At 42.6% G+C, this 18769-nt stretch overlaps 1 protein-coding gene across 2 annotated transcripts; it reads left to right on the top strand.

Annotated features, from left to right (window-relative positions):
- Window positions 1–183: 183 nt before the first annotated feature.
- Window positions 184–18336, top strand: LOC147030947 (tubulin alpha-1A chain). Of its 2 annotated transcripts, none has more exons than XM_085875539.1 (4): window positions 184–202; window positions 16060–16282; window positions 16758–16906; window positions 17241–18336. In XM_085875539.1, exons 2-4 carry the CDS (start codon window positions 16102–16104, stop codon window positions 18213–18215), a joined length of 1305 nt encoding a protein of 434 aa, XP_085731665.1. In that variant the 5' UTR covers window positions 184–202; window positions 16060–16101; the 3' UTR covers window positions 18216–18336. The 2 variants fall into 2 exon arrangements, with proteins under 2 accessions (XP_085731665.1, XP_085731664.1); XM_085875538.1 differs by lacking the exon at window positions 184–202 and adding an exon at window positions 15041–15224.
- The last annotated feature ends 433 nt before the right edge of the window (window positions 18337–18769 follow it).

An 18769-nucleotide genomic window follows, 5' to 3' on the forward strand; every position in this document is an offset into this window, starting at 1 on the left:
ATGATGTGTCCAAAGTATGACGGTTTGTGTTTTAGCATCAGTTTCTAATGTATATGAAGGTTTAAATTCCGTCTGATTACCTCTGCCACTAAAGGTGGATGGAGGTTATTTTTTTCATCCCTGTTTGTCTGTCTGTGTGCAGGACATCTGAAGAAGTTATGGATGGATTCGGACGAAATTTGGTGGACAGGTTGGGTGCCTGGTAAGGACAACTTGATTAGATTTTGATGAAGATCCGGATCCGGATACGATAATTTTTTAACTGATTCTTTACTGTTGAAAGATTGAGCCAAAAACGATATATATATATATCATGATATATCAAGAAGGTATGGATGGGTTATGACAAAACTTGGTGGATGAGTTGAGTGGGTAACAAGATCAAGCCGATTCGATTTTGGTTAAGGTTCAGATGCAGATCTGGCCTATCATTGCGATACAAAATGTAAACTGTTCAGCCTGGTTTACTTTGTTCTCCCCCTCCTTCTCCTTTTCATATATATATATATATATATATATATATATATATATATATATATATATATATATATATATATAAATATATATATATATATATATATATATATATATATATATAGAGAGAGAGAGAGAGAGAGAGAGAGAGAGAGAGAGAGAGAGAGAGAGAGAGAGAGAGAGAGAGAGAGAGAGAGAGAGAGAGAGAGAGAGAGAGAGAGAGAGATAGAGATATATATATATATTTATATATTTCCATTGTGTTCGGAAGGTCCTCTCAGTGGCCCTCTCGATAGTGTATATTTATTTATTTGTTTAGTTTTATATACTGTTGCGAATTCGCGCCCTCCGGCGTGCGAGCGGCCACGTAACTCGAATCGCGGCACGTCGCCCACCAGATGGACAATTCCGTCGTGACCCTAACGGACTAACGCCGGGAACTACTCACGGGTGGGCCTTCCGGCCTCACCACGATCGTGCCAATCGGCCTCCTGCGTGAGATAGGGTTGTTCGCCAAATTCGACCTACCTAAGTACCCACACGGAGGGTAGACCGGGCGATTGCACCTCGCCGCAGGTCGACTTCGGACACGGGCCACTTTAAGCGACCCGTTCCGTACTATCGGGATAACCGAGCGGTGTTATCGTCAACCTCGACGGTTCCAATTAATTATCGGGCATATTTAGCCCACTACCAACCCTTTACGTGACGTAAGATGGAGATTCAATTAAAGAAAAGACGAAGCGAAACGGGAAAAACAGTTCAACATGAGGCACATTTATTCCGCCGCACACGGATAGCACATATACAATTACAACAATTATGCACCAAAAGCAATTGCAAAAGAAACACAACAATGCAGAGATACTACCAACTACGCGAGCACACGGCAACACTTACACAGTTTTACTTTACAGACTGCGCCGACAACACATATACTCAAAAGAAAAGGGCCACCCTCAACGACAAGGGGGCAGACGTGGTCTGTGGGCGCGAGACCGGGCGGAGCCTACCCGTCTTGTGATGAGCCGCAAATGTCGTGGCGGTGCCCCGACTCCACGCTCCTCCACGGGTTTCGTTGACACTGCTTGGAATGGGGTGGGAACGGGGCCCCCTTTCCGCACTATCTCAGCGCGGGGGGGAAAAAGGGGGGAATTGTTGATGCTCTGGGGAAAGAGGATAGCTGGCTTGCTTGGGTCCCACGACGAGCGACTCCACTGCGACCTTGACCGTGCTCCCGGCTTCCCCTCTCTGCAGCTCCCCGACAAGCTCCGAACCCCGACAGACTGACTCTCTTCCAGACCCGTCTTGACTGCTGCTGCCACACTCTGCCGCCGCCACACCTCTCCAACTCGCCCGAGCCCAAAACTCCGACTGCCTCCAACTGCTTCCGACCCAAAACTGACTGAATTCGCCCCGCGCTCGGCGCTTTATAGTACGGCAGGAGAACCCATATGCAAATTTCCGGATTAGGATGAGCTCGGGGGCGGAGCCACGCTCGCCCATTGGACAGAGGAAAAGTGGGCGTGAACCTCCCCTGATCCTCGAATTTGCATATATCGATTCTACTCCGACGCGCCTGGAGGCGGGGCCAAATCGCCCCGCGCTTAATGATTGGATGGATCGGAAGTGGGTGTGTATCATTCCTGATCCGACTTCCCCTCGGAAAGGCCGCTCTTTGTACCTGCGGCTCAGCGCGCGCCCTGTACGAGGCCAGGACAGCCCGACGCTCGGCGCCCACAAGTGGTGCGGGAATGGCCGCAGAAGGAGAGGCGAAGGTGGTGGAGGGTCTAAAGTGGCGGTCCCTGGCCACGGTGACGCTTGGAATGGCGGTGATGCGAGGTTTGCGGGATGGTGCTGTGAAGGTACAGGTCGTGGCTGTTGGTGTTGTTGTTGTTGTGAAGCGGCGTTGCGGTTGGTGGTTGTTGTGTGATGGCGGTTGAGACGTGGTTGGTTCAAAATAAAGATAGAACAGAAAAACGGCTATCTTTAAGGGTCGCAGCCCGAATGAATCACATTTATTCCTTCTAAACAACGGGTTTGGGGCTAACTACACATGTACTTACAGAGATATCTCACCTACGGGACCTGAATGGTGGTTTGCAAATTTCCTCAACCACAACAATACGTTACTTGTCAACTCGCCGAAACCCCGTCACAGACGGATTCCGCTCATTCAACCACCCTCACCAGCTCACCCACACTCGAGGGACATGGACTGGACAAGGCGTGCTTGCCTCCGCCTACTCATCCCCCGCTCCTGCCCCATTCCCCCCACCTTCAATTTGCTTACCCCCGCCTAAAAATTTAATTAACGCGACCGCGAGGAGGAGCACAAAATTGGTCCTTCAGTATTAATATATAGATAGTTTATTTATTTATAACTAGTTTACAGTGTTTATTTATTTGTATATGGTATTGTCGATAGTTTATTTATTTATAACAAGTTTATCGTGTTTATTTATTCGTTTATTTAGGTTTTATGTCGATAGTTTATTTATGACTAATTTATAGAGCTTATTTATTTATTTATTTATTTACATTTATTGTCGATAGTTTATTTGTTTATAACGAGTTTATCGTGTTTTTATTTATTTATTTACATTTATTGTCGATAGTTTATTTATTTATTTATTTACATTTATTGTCGATAGTTTATTTATTTATAACGAGTTTATGGTGTTTGTTTATTTATTTATTTATTTATTTATTTATTTACATTTATTGTCGATAGTTTAGGCTTTAGGGGAAGGGAATGCGGTGTGAGGGGAAGAGAATGCGGTATGAGGGAAGGGAATGTCGTGCGAGGGGAAGGAAATGTGGTGTGAGGGGAAGGGAATGTGGTGCGAGGGGAAGGGAATGTGGTGCGAGGGGAAGGGAATGTGGTGCGAGGGGAAGGGAATGTGGTGCGAGGGGAAGGGAATGCGGTGTAAGGGGAAGGGAATGGAGCATCAGGGGAAGGGAATGTGGTGTAAGGGGAAGGGAATGTGGTGTAAGGGGAAGGGAATGGAGCATCAGGGGAAGGGAATGTGGTGCGAGAGGAAGGGAATGCAGTGTGTGGAGAAGGGAATGCGGTGTGAGGAGAAAGGAATGCAGTGTGTGGAGAAGGGAATGTGGTGTCGTGGGAAGGGAAAGGACTGGTGATAAAATGTGCCAAAACAGAGGATTTTTCTTTTCAACTGCCGAGTTCCATAATTAAATCTGGCGGGAGCATTTAAAACCCACGCAATCTTCCTGGCAAAGGCCTGCCTACATGCATACATGCTCGCACATGCAGTGACCTTTGCATCCCTCTGGTTGGCTCACTCCAAATCTGATTAATACATGCTATATTCTGAGGAAGCTGTTAAAATTTAAAGCTCAACCGTCAGTCCTGAACAGTCCCCTTAACAGAGGGGGAGTGGTGGAGATGAGGGGGAAAGGGGAGGTGAGGGAGAGAGGGGAGGTGAGGGAGAGGATTTTGGGAGAGAGAGGGGGGAGAGCGTTGGGCGAGAGAGAGGGAGTGTGGTGGGAGAGAGCACACCGAGGATGCGCCTGATAAACGATATAATTAAATAAGGCTGTTAATTATCTTCAAAAGGGGTTTTTAATTAATCCAAACATCCACTTTTCACTCTTACACTTCCATGGAGTTTACTTAGTGTGCGTACAAAGTTTGGGGCTGCTAGGTTTTCTAGTTTTACAGTAATGGATGAGACGGACGGACGGACTGACTGACGCACATTGACATTTACTAGTAGAGATATGATATTGCCTTTGGGTGTTATAATGTTTCATGCAGTGATTACCTTCAAAATAGAGGGGCATACCTAGATGCGATATGCCACTACAGAAACCCTTGTATGTTATGGTTATGGTGATTTCCGCCAAGTAAAAAAAAATCATGCCCTAAAGATATTCCGAATCAAACTGTTAACGAAGGAAGTTTTTGCAGTTTCACCGACCGGTCCCTCTTTCTTTGCACAGGTGGTCGTATGCAGGTCCCATGTGCTTCCCTTTTCTGGCGAGTTCCTCCTTTGAGTCGCCTGGCACCTCTAAAATGTTATGTAACAATGTTAATGTGACTCCCTCTACGTCTCCTCTTCTTTCTTCTCTTCTTTCCCTTTCTCATCCTTCTAATCCTTTGCGACGTGGATGAACAGTCTCACAGCTTTTCCAGGAATTTTTCATACCTTCAGAAGTCTAGGACTTCATTTTGATACCAACAGCACTGACATGTTCTCTTTCTTCCTCAGTTACATATTACATCAGCTAGCTGCTTTAACAGTGGTCTTGTCTTCCTCTCTACTTCTTAGTATTGCTAAAAAGTGCCTGTATCGCCTTTGTGGCACTATTCGACATCATTACGTGCACAAAGATAGGTTTGAATCCCGATGGAAAGGATATCTCCGGGATCTCCTTCTCACCGGGGTCTCTCACTCGGCGGTCTCATTGCTATCTCTGGGGTCTCCCTCACACCCACATTGGCTCGCCATGTATGTCTCGCCGATTGTAAAACGGAATGGTGATATCGCTTGGAGAATTGTATTTATGATTTTACCTCAAATGTTTTATTGCACCATTTTAGTGTTTTAAATTCCACATAATGTCCTTTTTATATGGCTTCTGAAGATTTATACCACACCCATGTTTATTGTACAAGACTGACCCTACTCTTTGCTTTATTATCAGAATTGTGTTGTCATGAATATTTATTTTTCTTCATGCACTTTTATTTTCAGTTTACTATTAAATTCTATAAAAAAAAATACAGTAGAATCTGCTCTTACAAATGTTTTACTAACCAAGTGGAAGTTCGCATTTTATAAAGCAAGGAAAGCTAAACTTCTTGCAAACTCTTATTCTGACTATAATGTTTTACAATATGTATATGTGGGAAAAATTACATGCCCAAACGAGGAATCAAACCAACGTCATCTGGTGAAATGTACCAGTGCTCTGCCATCTGTGTGACCCACTGGCTGAGCACACAATTCTCCCACATATAAAAATGCCACTCTCTTTCCGCCGCTGCTTCCAGGACACTCACTGCCAACCATAGGAGCAGCGACGGCCTGTCCACGAGAGGGTATAATAATTGTAAGGCCACGCCCCCTGTGGTGAATAATTGCAGTCATGGAATTGTCTCTCCATTGGGGGAAGGCGCTCTCATGGACAGGCTGTCGCTGCTCCTATGGTTGGCAGTGAGTGTCCCAGAAGCAGTGGCGGAAAGAGTGCCATTTCTATATGTGGGAGAATTGCGTGCACAGCCAATGGGTTACGCAGATAGCTCAGATGGCAGAGCACTGGTATAGTTCACCAGCTGATCTGGATTTAATTCTCAGTCTGGGTGTGTAATTTTTCCCACAAATACATGTTATGTTTGTTTGTCTGTTCATTTGTAATTATAATATTTTAACAGGTTTTTAGGCCCTTGTTATGCCCAGAATACATGTAGAGTTTTACATTTAACAAAACTTCTATAATTTAGAAATGTTTAAACAGGAATGCTGTTATCGGCAATACATTGTGTAAAATAAACCGTAATGATCTAAAAATATTATTTTAACTGTGTACATACTTTTTAAAAAAATATTTAACCTTCCTTTTTATGATTTGTTGTTTTAAATTCCAAATTCAACTGTCTTTCTAACGTTGTTTATTTAAAGTTAGACAAAAGTCAGTCGTCTATCTCTCTCTCTCTCTCTCTCTCTCTCTCTCTCTCTCTCTCTCTCTCTCTCTCTCTCTCTCTCTCTCTCTCTCTCTCTCTCTCTCTCTCTCTCTCTCTCTCTCTCTCTCTCTCTCTCTCTCTCTCTCTCTCTCTCTCTCTCTCTCTCTCTCTCTCTCTCTCTCTCTCTCTTTTTGCTCTCCATTCTCTCTCTCTCTCTCTCTCTCTCTCTCTCTCTCTCTCTCTCTCTCTCTCTCTCTCTCTCTCTCTCACTCTCTCTCTTGATTCATTGAACAAAACAGAACTTTCAAAATGACGTAATCTGCCTCAGAATGGTCGGCTTGCATATGCAGAACCCATTAGAAACAATGTTTATTTGGCCATTTTAAGGTGAATTGTGTGTATGAGACAAGGGTTCTTCCATGGAATAGCTCACAATGCTTCTAAATAAAGCCAAAAAGGTTTGGAAAAGTACCTGCGAGAAAGGTATCTGCAATCTCTGGTGCTCCTGCTTCTCCTATATTTGCATTCCAGTCTCCCATATTAATTAAAACATATCCTGAAGGCCCATGTTCTCCCAGATTCTGCATTGTTCCATAAAACTCCTCCACATTTTCTTCATCTGCTGCAGAAGTTGGAGCATATATCTGAATTATATATCTGGAGAATCCTTGGTCATCACTGCACTTTGTGTCTCCTCAGTGTTTGCTGAGAGAGAGTCAGATGAAATTTGTTACCCCGATAGTCCGTGTGTGTCAGATGTGGCTTTATGACATGTCACTCATTTTCCTGATGCTGATCCTGCTCACAGTATTCTCTTAGCGAGGGAGCCTCATGAATGGAGGAGGGTAACGGCGATGACCACATGCCTCGTGGTTGCAGTAGGTTGATCAGTATCTCAAGGAGATTGGGATGAGCTGGTTATAGTCTGAGAGCCAAGTGAGATTTACTTGTTCCGAGAGTTCCAAAAGGTTCGATGTGATTTAGGTGTAAAGGGACCTTAACTAACAGCAAAAACCACATTCTTAAGTAAATATACTGCGGGATGAGATGGGGGGGGGGGGCACCACTCGAATTACCCCCAAAATGCCATTTAATTATTCTGAAAGATCCAAGCATAATTCCTTTGCTATTTGGTGGAGGACATCTCACTGAGCCGAAATCCATTACTTAAGAAAGAATATTTTGTGGGAAAGGTCATTTAAGACCCATGCTAATTAGGGCTAATTAGCCATTTAATTACTCTGAATGATCCATCCTTGGAACCAAATGCAAAATGTAGAGTAAATTCCACTGATTTAGAATCACAAACTTAAGAAGAACGAAAATGTGGGAAAGTCCACTTCAGATGAGGTCAGATGTAATTATCATGGTTGCTGAGCAAGGGCACTGATTACACTGGTCAACAATTTTTTACTTTCTGAATGTTGTCTAGATTTCTACAAGTGAATTAGGGTATTCTGGCACTGCTGAATCACGAAATGGCATCCGTTTCTCTCCATCAGATCAGGTTTTTGTGCTAAGTTGATTTGAAAAAATCAGATCTTCTGACAAAATCAATTACATTTTTGTGGCATTATCAGCTGATTTTTGTCAACACATATCATCATAAACATGTTTTTAAGAAAAAAAAACGTTTTGCCAACAACATTTATTGATTACATGATAGAAACATCGATTACTGTCATCTGAATGGTGGACATTGATAAAGGTAAGTACAAGTAAATTGCATGTTGCGTCACCACTGTTCAAACTTCAGGGCTTGAACTTCCGTTTCTTCGAACTCCTGGAATGTTCAGCGGCAGGGAGGTCTCTCTTCAGATTCCAACAGTAGTCAGCCATCATGACTGCGTCCCAGCGACTCTGATACCTGGTCTCCATCTCCTTCATGTCCTGATGGAATATCTCCCCCTGCTCGTCACTCATTGAACCCAGGTTCTCAGGAAACCGGTTCATATGTGAAAATAGGTAGTGCATCTTGATGCTCATGTTGCAGCCCAGGTTTCTGAAAGCAGTCAGCATGTTGTTGACAAGTTCTGCGTAGTTTCTGGCCTTATTGTTGCCAAGAAAGTTCTTCACTACCAAAACAAATGTCTTCCACGCTTCCAGTTCCACTTCGTTCATTGAGTTTTTGAACTCTGGATCTCTGATGAGCTGACGGATCTGAGAACCATCAAAGATGCCAGCTTTCAACTTCTCCATGGTCAATCCTGGAAAAGCCTGGCACAAGTAAGTGAAGCAGTCACCATCTTTGTCCAGAGCCTTGGTGAACTGCTTGATTAAGCCGAGCTTGATGTGCAGCGGTGGGAAGAGTATTCTGTCTCTGTCCACCAGAGGGTCGTTGATGACGTTCCTTTCTTTGCATGGCACCAATTCCTCCCGCACAGGCCAGTCCTTCTTCGTGTAATGCTGAGCACGGTCCCTACTATCCCACATGCACAGAAAACATGGGTACTTGGTGAAGCCAGACTGTTGTCCCAACAAAAAGTTCACCATCTTCAGGTCAACACAAATAAACCACTTATGCTGATCATAACCAATTTTCTCCAGCACGTACTTCACCGCTGCATACTTCTCCTTCAGTGTAGTCGAGTGAGCGATGGGTACAGAGGCAAACTGGTTGCCGTTGTGTAGCAGAACACATTTCAGTGATCGCTTGCTGCTGTCAATGAACAGTCTCCAATCTTTGGGTTTGTACTGTGGCACTCCAAGCTTGAGCAGAAGCGCATGTCATAAATTGGCGCATGTAGGTATTGTACATTCTTCAGAGTTCATTATTTCAAGAAATACAACTTTTTTGTATCACATTATTACAAAATCTGCCCCATTAACTTTAGTTTTGATCCACGAACTTTATGCTTTGCCTCACCAATTTTTGGAAGATTTTGAGGTTTTATGACTTCAAACTGATCCCTTTTCGACATAATCACCCAGAACTATCGTACCTGAATACTTCTTGTCATTAAAATAATTATTTCCAATCAAAACAATTATTTGACATGACATTTTACCCCCACCAACTTCTTCTAAAATGCTCCACACATGCGTACATGTGAACAAAAATGTAAAAAACGACATGTGGCCATATCTCAAAAACTTGACCTGATTGAACAAAACTAATGTGAGTTTTGGATTCAGCGCATCAGATTCATCCTAAATCAGCTTAAAAAATGCAGACAACAAATTTGTTGTTGACCAGTGTTATGAAACTGCAAGTAATATCGAAACATAGGCAAGGACAAGATAAAAAAAATTATATACCATTTATTTGGTACGGTATATACTCCAGAAAATAAAGAGAAAATGCAGGTCTACATCATGAATGACATCCACCATAATTGCACATAGTTTACACCTAATCTGTACCCCTTGACACCAAGGATTGTGTCACACTCGGTGTCAGGTGTTCTGTGTTAGGTGTTACACCCGGTGTTACACCAGATCATCAGTCAAAATCAAAATGGCAGCCATTACTTTTTCAACAACCTTTTGATGGACGTATAACCCCAATTTATGGGGCCTAGCTAGGTTCATGAGCTAGGTTTACCAAAAGAGGATTGTATTTGGATTATCTCCATTTGAAGGAAATAGGTGGTAGCACCACACATCACAGTAGAGGGAAGAGATTCACAGAATCCGGCAGATCAGCTCGAGGCCGACATGTGAACCATTCAGTTTGTTTACTGCAGAAAAATGTAAGTTTTGACAGCAAAATCACATGGTTTTATTGGAAATGTTCTTTTGTTTGGCTAACACTCCAAGGTTGTAAAGAACTTGCAGATATGCTGGATAAGTCTGAAAATGTACTGAAATTAGGCCCAAAACTTGGGTTTCAGAAACCGGGAAATCCCCAGTTTTGGCATGCCCAGCTACATGCATTTGTGAACCCATGGCTCAAATTAGTCAGGGATTTTGCCTCGGCCAAAAACGTAATTTTCCATCACTTCCATGGGGCTTTCTCTGGATCCTGACGAGTAATTGAGGTGAACCCATGGTTCAAATTGGTTGGTTTGAGGCCTTTCTGCTGGTTAGGTTTGTGATCTGCAGCTGACAGATACATGCAGCCTGAAAAAGGTCTTTGCTGGGTTTCATTATTGTTCATCTTCTGCTCTTTTGAAGTGAACTGGCTTTCCCCAAATCTGTGTCCTGGGCCTAGTTTTGTGCAGGCTGTGATGGTCCAACGGTGAAATGGAATAGCCTAAAATTAAATGAAATTTTAAAAACTTGTATATATTTTATTTGCCAAACACGAATCCGCATAACAGGCATACAAGATACAGAAAACAAAGACGGCTGATCTGGAAGGTTGTGACCTCCAACACCCCTTGATCCCTAGTGATCAAGTGTTAAGGCAAATGGAAATGAATACAGAAATTCTGATCGCTAACACTGAGCTGGGTTTACGGTGTGACACCTGGTGTGATCCTAGCACCCAACACTGGCTCTGACCTGTGATCACACCTGGATCTAGTGGTGTGATCACAACTGGTGTGATCTTGAGTGCTTGGTGTCAGGATCAGGTGTTAGTGTGATCTTAACACTGTCTGTGACCACACTCACTGTATCAAATGCTGGTCCAACTCGACTATTATCTAGTCTGCAAAGTAAACCAATAAGGCCAAATGCAACTTATTCTGAATTTATAGCAAAAACAGATTGATACCAGGTTACAATTGAACTAATGAGATTATTTCAGCATTGGCATACCATATGCATGCATGTTGAGAAAACTGAAATTGGCATGTCATTGAAGGCCTTTTTCTAATTACCGGGACTTTACTTGTTTTGAACTTACCTCGCCAAGGGGCTCTGCAGTGTCCTTTTTACCTTAAGATACAGCAGCCCTCATTTATGTTGGATAGTAAGCAATACATTGTCAATTATTGATGAAGGAACTGGTTCCTTTGTTTTAATGTTGGATTAAGATTGTTAATAGATGGCAGCACTGATATGATCTCAGTATGTGGAGCCAAATAGGGCAAATATTGACTTGCCTAACAACAAGCTCATCAGTCAGTGTTAATACCGGAAGGTATGGTAAAAATCTACCGACATTTTTGTGACCTGTCTACATCCAGCGCACTAAGAATGTGATCTATACTATAACAGGTATGCAAGAATGCAATCGTGAAGGCTTCATTGAAATGGTATACAGATATTACAATATAACCCTATGACTGATTACATTCGACCTCATCTTAAGTGGACTTTCCCCACATTTTTTCTTCTTAAGTTGGTGATTCTAAATCAGGGGACTTTACTCTACATTTTGCATTTGGTTCCAATGATGGATCTTTAAGAGCAATTAAATGGCTAATTAGCCCTAATTAGCATGCATCTTAAATGGCCTTTCCCACAAAATATTTTTTCTTAAGTAATGGATTTAGGCTCAGTGAGATGTCCTCTACCAAATAGTAAAGGAATTATGCTTGGATCTTTCAGGATAATAAAATGGCTGATTAAGCCCTAATTAGCGTTTGACCTCATCTTAAGTGGACTTTCCCACATTTTTTTTCTTCTTAAGTCGGTGATTCTAAATCAGGGGACTTTACTCTACATTTTGCATTTGGTTCCAATGATGGATCTTTAAGAGCAATTAAATGGCTAATTAGCATGCATCTTAAATGAGCTTTCCCACAAAATTATTTTTTCTTTAGTAATGGATTTGGGATCAGTGAGATGTCCTCTACCAAATAGCAAAGGAATTATGCTTGTAACTTTCACAACAATTAAATGGCATTTTGGGGGTAATTCGAGTGGCGCCCCCTATCTCATTCCGCATTAGATTTACTTTAGAATGTGGTTTTTGTGGTTGGTTAGGGTCACTTTAAACCTCAATCATCTCAAACCTTTTGGAACACTCACAACTATTAAATCTCACTTGGCTCCTGCTCTATTATATGCCTGGGGGTTGGCCAAAAGGAGGCCTCAGAGTACCAGAAAAAAACAGCACTTGAGGAGGTGTGGCTCCGATGCGTACTCCCATACCTGACATGACCTGACTCCACCTTGGACAGGCTGCTTCTACTCTCCCAACAATGAATGGACGCTCACAATGTCAGACATGAGATCAGGGTCATCTCTCCAGACACAACTCAAGCTTTCGATACAGTCTGGCATCCTGCCTTCCTTTCCAAACTCTGTTTGTGACATCCAAGGCCAACTCTGCTCTTGGGGTAATGACTCCCTCTACTCTCGTGGCCAACATATGGCTTTGAACAAAATCCTTTCATCTCCTCTCCCTGCCAAGGAGTGCTCCAAGGCAGTGTTTTGGTCCCCCATCCTATTCCTAATCTTCATCAAAGATCTCACTGACTGTAGAAAATCCTCCTAATATATTTGCTGATGCCTCCACCCTCTCCTGTGACATCCCTCATCCTTCATATGGGCATGTAACAGCCTCTTTGCTCTCTGCAGACTTTGATAGAATCTATATCTATATGTATATGTATGTATATGTATGTATATGTATGTATATGTATGTATATGTATGTATATGTATGTATATATATATATATATATATATATATATATATATATATATATATATATATATATATATATATATATATATATATATATACTTTGCGAAATGACCATCTGGGAAACCTTCCCATTTACTTTATTAGCAATCCTCTGGAACAAGTTCAGTTGCTCAAACTCCTGGGACTCACTACCAATCATGATCTTTCTTGGGCAAACCACATTTCTCAGTTGGCTTCCAAACCCTTGATGGAATCACTGCTCACCTTCACTCTTTCATTCCTATTTTTTTCCCGTCTCTGGAACAAACTTCCACACTCTCTTCAATCCCACTCCTCCCTCCACGTCTTCAAAACAGCTGTTCACCACTCTATTATGTCTTCCCCCATTCAAAACCTTGATCTTTTCTACCCCCATTAATCCACCCCAAACACACCTCCTTCAAATTCCCTGTTTTCCTTCCTGAAAGTCCCTGTGGTACCATCTTGTTTACCCCGTGTACCCCACCCCATCCCTCTCCCTTCCACAGATATCCCATCGTCTCTTTTCCCCACTATTTTGTGCTTCCCTCTCCCACCCCTCTTGCGCCCTGCCTTGTTAGATGTTTCTGTGTATCAGCTCTTTCACCAACCTCGACTTGGAATACAAAAACAAACAAACAACACAATTGCCCACTGTCCCAGTCGTACACCTGCTGCAGCGATAAACATGCGTCACCATATTATATTTTCATTCTGCGATGGATTTCACTGCAGTTCACACCCTCACTTCCCAAGACACGGATGACAGAACGTTGCTCCTCCCTGGTGCATGCTTCTCAGAGAGCCGCCATCTTGGAACTGCTTCACTGACGTCATACGCTCAATGTTGCCAGATCTAAAACAGGAAAAACATGACTCTTATCCATGGATATAACATATGTCATCTACAAGTACATACATCGCCATTTCAAGGTTACTTAATGAGTGCCCCTCGTATATTCGTCCCCTTGAGACCCTTAAGATCCCAAAGACCACTTATAACCCAAAGACCTCTAAGACCCTTTAGGCCCTGCAGACCCTTTAGAACCCTAAGACCCTTCAAGACCCCGGAGACCTTTTTATAAACTTAAGACCCCAAAGATGCCAAAGACGTTTTACAACCCTAAGCCCCTTTAATATCCCTAAGACCCTTTAGAACCTGAAGACCCTTAAAATCCCCAAGACCCTCTTTCACCCTATGACTCTTGAAGACCCTTGAAGACCCACAGTACTATTTAGACCCTTAAGACCCCTAAGACCCATAACCCTAAGACCCTTCATAACCCTAAGACCCTTCTTAACCCCTAAGACCCTTAAAGATGCCTAAGATCCTTTAGCCCCTTAAGACCCCTAAAAACATTTGAGACCCTTTAGAACCCCTAAGACTCCTTTCTACCTCTGTAAGACCTTTTGGCCTTTTAGACCTTCACACCTTCCAGACCTTTTAATCCCCTTCAGACCCTTTTTAGACGGTTTAGGACCCTTTATACAATTCCGACCGTTTAGACATTAAATTACACCCTTCGACCTTTTAAGACCCCTTAGAGACACGAGACCATTTCGACCCTTCAGACCCATTTCGTTATTTTCAGACCTTTCAGGACCTTTTAGACCCCTTTAGACAATTCCGACCCTTTAGACATTAAATTACACCCTTCGACCTTTTAAGACCCCTGAGAGACACTTGAGACCATTTCGACCCTTTAGACCCATTTCGTTATTTTCAGACATTTCTACCTTTTCGACCTTCAGACGTTTGACCTTTACACCTTTACAACTAGACCATTTAGACCTTTCATTTGCAATCAACGACCTTTTGTTTCGTACATCGTTCCATTTATTTGCCACACAAAACAAGTCCTGGCGAGCGTCATCAATCTCTAATTGCTGTTTGTAGTTTTAATTGCATTTCGCAATTAAATGTACAATATTTTAGATGAAAAATTGTGAGCTTTGTTTGACATTGCAATTTCCCATTTTCTGTGGACAAAAGGAATTTTTGGGGACACAGGTCCTCCACTGCAATCTCTAAACACCCTGGAGGATGTCCTCCAGTCGATCCCAAATCTTCGTCGAAATTAAACCTGAATCAAAAACTGAAATATACGATCAGTTGATAACCTTTCATTAAAAAAAAAAAATTATGACTATTATTATCTTATTGTCACATATATCTAAATATTGGAGGAATCAGAGGTTTGAATGTCTCGTAATCTCTCAATTCGATAGATTTTTTATTTTTTATTTGCAGCCTCTGTGATGTATTAAAATCAAATATCGTTCAAGTTTATTTAATTTAATTTCTTCTTATATTCAATAGCTAATCAACGGTGGACCTTCAAAGCAGCATGAGGGGAAACAACGTCCGCAGTCAAATGACGTAGCACGCTTTGTCCAAGTTGCCCAATCACATCACGAGCCTTGCCCGCACCACATCTCCTATATAAATCGCTCAGGGGCGTTGCGGATCAACTCTGCTTCTTGCGCAGGCGTTTTGTGTCCTCGTGTGAGCGGAAGGATAAGAAAGCCCTTGTTCAGTAATATTTATTCCTATTTTTTTGTTTTTTCTCTGCAGTTTTCCCTCCAAAGGAGCAAGCATGGTATGGCTGGCCGTTTGTTTCGTCACTGAGCTCCTTTGTAATCGTGTTTGTGCTCGAATCGGCTTGTCTTGGAAAATGAATTTTGGTTTCAGGACCATTTCGGTCAGCCATTTTGTCGTTAATATTATTCCGAATTCTTGCGCAGGATTGAATATCCCGATCGGGCAAGGATTTTGTTTTGTTCCGTCTGTTTGTCCCGTCGACCTCCGCATTATGCCACTGCTTCGCCCTATTGAGCCTAAATTATATCCTAATGATTTCAAATTGATATTCTGTGTCGTGTTTGAAGTTGGGCTTCAAATTTGGGGGAACATTTTCACAATGGGTTTGGAGCAAAAAAAAAAATTTGAGAAATATTGTTATCGGTGTTGATTAAAGATCATGATCGGTTAATCATCATTATTATTACTCTTATTTTTCTCGACGTTTATTGAGGAGGAGCTTCAACGTTTGACATGTAGAAGCAGGAAAGACATTTTGGAGACATCAGCATACTTCCTTTGCAATTTGTATGGACAGAAGACAAAAGACAAAACATCTCTACAGTACTTGAATGTAGTCGATTTGAACCTGGTTCTGAACATCATGAGTCTGTTCAAAAGGGAATGCTTACACCATAATCCATCCTGTTGCAATCATTGTTGACCTGCCCTACAATAGCTTATTAAGATTTTTCGTTGTAGGTGTAGCGCGCAGGTGTTTGGTGGTGGAAAAATGTGTTGCACATGCTATTGTCTAAATTATCTGTGACGGTGATTCGTTTTACTTTCTAACTTGAGCCATTCCATCTTCATATCTGAAACTACCCGCTGCCTTTTTTTGTCATTGTGTGCAGCGTGAGTGCATCTCCATACATGTGGGCCAAGCTGGCGTGCAGATGGGCAATGCGTGCTGGGAGCTCTACTGCCTTGAGCACGGTATCCAACCTGATGGGCAAATGCCCAGCGACAAAACCATCGGCGGCGGAGACGATTCCTTCAACACGTTCTTTAGTGAAACTGGTGCCGGCAAGCATGTCCCACGAGCCGTCTTCGTCGATCTCGAGCCATCTGTTGTGGGCGAGTTTGTGCACCACATACTTTTTCCTTTATCTAACCAAAGTCATGGGTGGCTACATCCTCAATGGTGTCATTTATATGTAGTACATCTATGCCTGGCGAACTGTAGTCTCTTTGGGGAGTCGAGCAATAAATTGTCAGTGCTGCCATGGCAACAGTTGATATGGAAACTTGTGGCGAGGCAGCTTAAAATTTCATGTGAATACCCAGACGAAAAGTTGGTGCTCTAAATGGTGAACTGAACTGGCATTTGAACAAACGTTTTAATGTTGGAATACTGCAGCTGAGGTTTATATACATGATGTACATACCAGGCATGAGAACATCTAAAAAAAAAGCTTGTACTCCTTACTGTTTAAAAAAAAAAATTCTCATTCAAGGCCAAATGTAGCAAAATTGATTCTTGATTTCGTTGACTGACTTATAAATTTTCATCCATCTTCAGTATTTTATTTTCTCCCTTTTTGTATTGCAGATGAGGTCCGCACTGGGACTTACCGGCAGCTCTTCCACCCCGAGCAGCTGATAACTGGCAAAGAGGATGCTGCGAACAACTACGCTCGTGGCCACTACACCATCGGGAAGGAGATCGTAGATCTTGTTCTGGATCGCATTCGTAAACTGGTACGTTTGAGCGATTCTATTGAGAATGGATAAGGATTTAGGGAAATAGTTGTCATTTTCAGAAGAGCTTTGATGTTTCTGAGATGTAATGATGCATTGCTAAAACAAATTGTATATTCTTCCTTAACTTGGAGAACATAATATGCATATTATTTATTTGAAGCTATAGGATGTTTAAGAAGAGCCCCTGTCAATGTGAAGTATCGGAATGCTTTATCTTAAAGCAAGCAGTAATTTGCTCTCAGAATACGAATCCATTTGTTGAAATTATTTTTGACATGAACCATGCTATCTGATTTCCTTTCTCCCTCTACCTGATTCCATGTCATTACAGGCAGATCAGTGCACAGGTCTGCAGGGCTTCCTCATTTTCCACTCATTTGGAGGAGGCACGGGTTCAGGCTTCACATCTCTTCTTATGGAGCGCCTGTCTGTTGACTACGGCAAGAAGTCTAAGCTAGAGTTTTCTATCTATCCTGCACCTCAAGTGTCAACTGCAGTAGTGGAGCCCTACAACTCCATCTTGACAACCCACACGACACTGGAACACTCTGACTGTGCTTTCATGGTGGACAACGAGGCCATCTATGACATCTGTCGCAGAAATCTAGACATTGAACGCCCATCGTACACCAACCTGAACCGCCTCATTGGGCAGATCGTTTCCTCCATTACTGCCTCTCTCCGCTTCGACGGTGCACTCAATGTCGATCTTACGGAGTTCCAAACCAACCTTGTGCCCTATCCACGCATCCATTTCCCATTGGCCACCTACGCACCTGTCATTTCGGCAGAGAAAGCATATCATGAGCAGTTGTCAGTCGCTGAGATTACCAATGCTTGCTTCGAGCCAGCTAACCAGATGGTGAAGTGTGATCCCCGCCATGGAAAGTACATGGCATGCTGCATGCTCTACCGTGGTGATGTCGTCCCGAAAGATGTGAATGCGGCCATTGCTACCATAAAGACCAAGCGTACGATCCAGTTTGTCGATTGGTGCCCCACTGGCTTCAAAGTTGGCATCAATTATCAACCACCTACTGTGGTCCCAGGGGGTGACCTTGCCAAGGTCCAACGTGCTGTTTGCATGCTCAGCAACACCACAGCAATTGCTGAAGCTTGGGCTCGTCTTGATCACAAGTTTGATCTGATGTATGCAAAGCGTGCATTTGTGCACTGGTACGTGGGTGAGGGCATGGAGGAGGGCGAGTTCTCTGAAGCTCGTGAAGATCTCGCTGCCTTGGAGAAAGATTATGAAGAGGTTGGAGTTGACTCCATAGAAGGAGAAGAGGAGGGAGAGGAATATTAATGTTCTGGTCTATGAACCTCACTTCCTTTCCCATACCATTTCCCCTTGCATTTTGACATTGTCATTTACCTTTCCTATTGTACTACCTGTAATTGAAAAATAAATGTTATGCTTGCTGAAATGAGTTGCCTTTCATTTGTTCATTAATATCTCCACAACTTTTGGAAAAAAAATTGGAGAGGGGAGGTATATTGCAATCCGGACTGTCTGTCAGCGTGATGGACAGACAATCCCCTCCTAAACGGTTGTGCACAAATTCACCAAACCTGGTAGTTGTGGTTACCACATGGCAAAGTGTGGGAGCAGTATCACTTTTGGTCATGGGGTGGGGTCAAAAGGTCAAATACCAAAACATGTAATTACGGGCACTTTTTTAAAACATTTTTGAAATGAAACTTTCGAAATGCAATTAACATTGGGAAACGCCTGAAATAAGTAATGATTTGGATTCGACTCTCAGTTCATGCCCCAGGGGGTTTGGATTTCGGGTCACATGGGTCAAAGAACGTTCTTTTTGGTTTTTTTTTTTATCAAAAATTGATATTGTATCATTC

Source organism: Eptatretus burgeri, chromosome 3 (assembly GCF_056783735.1).
Source record: "Eptatretus burgeri isolate ZD-2024b chromosome 3, Ebu_testis_v1, whole genome shotgun sequence".
In the NCBI taxonomy this organism is placed as follows: Eukaryota; Metazoa; Chordata; class Myxini; order Myxiniformes; family Myxinidae; genus Eptatretus; species Eptatretus burgeri.

What these genes read in the sequence shown, in the direction of transcription:
- LOC147030947 (XM_085875538.1), top strand. An exon ending in TCTCGAGCCATCTGTTGTGG is followed by an intron (nt 16,283 to 16,757) that starts GCGAGTTTGTGC and finishes TTTGTATTGCAG; the next exon opens with ATGAGGTCCGCACTGGGACT. An exon ending in TGGATCGCATTCGTAAACTG is followed by an intron (nt 16,907 to 17,240) that starts GTACGTTTGAGC and finishes ATGTCATTACAG; the next exon opens with GCAGATCAGTGCACAGGTCT.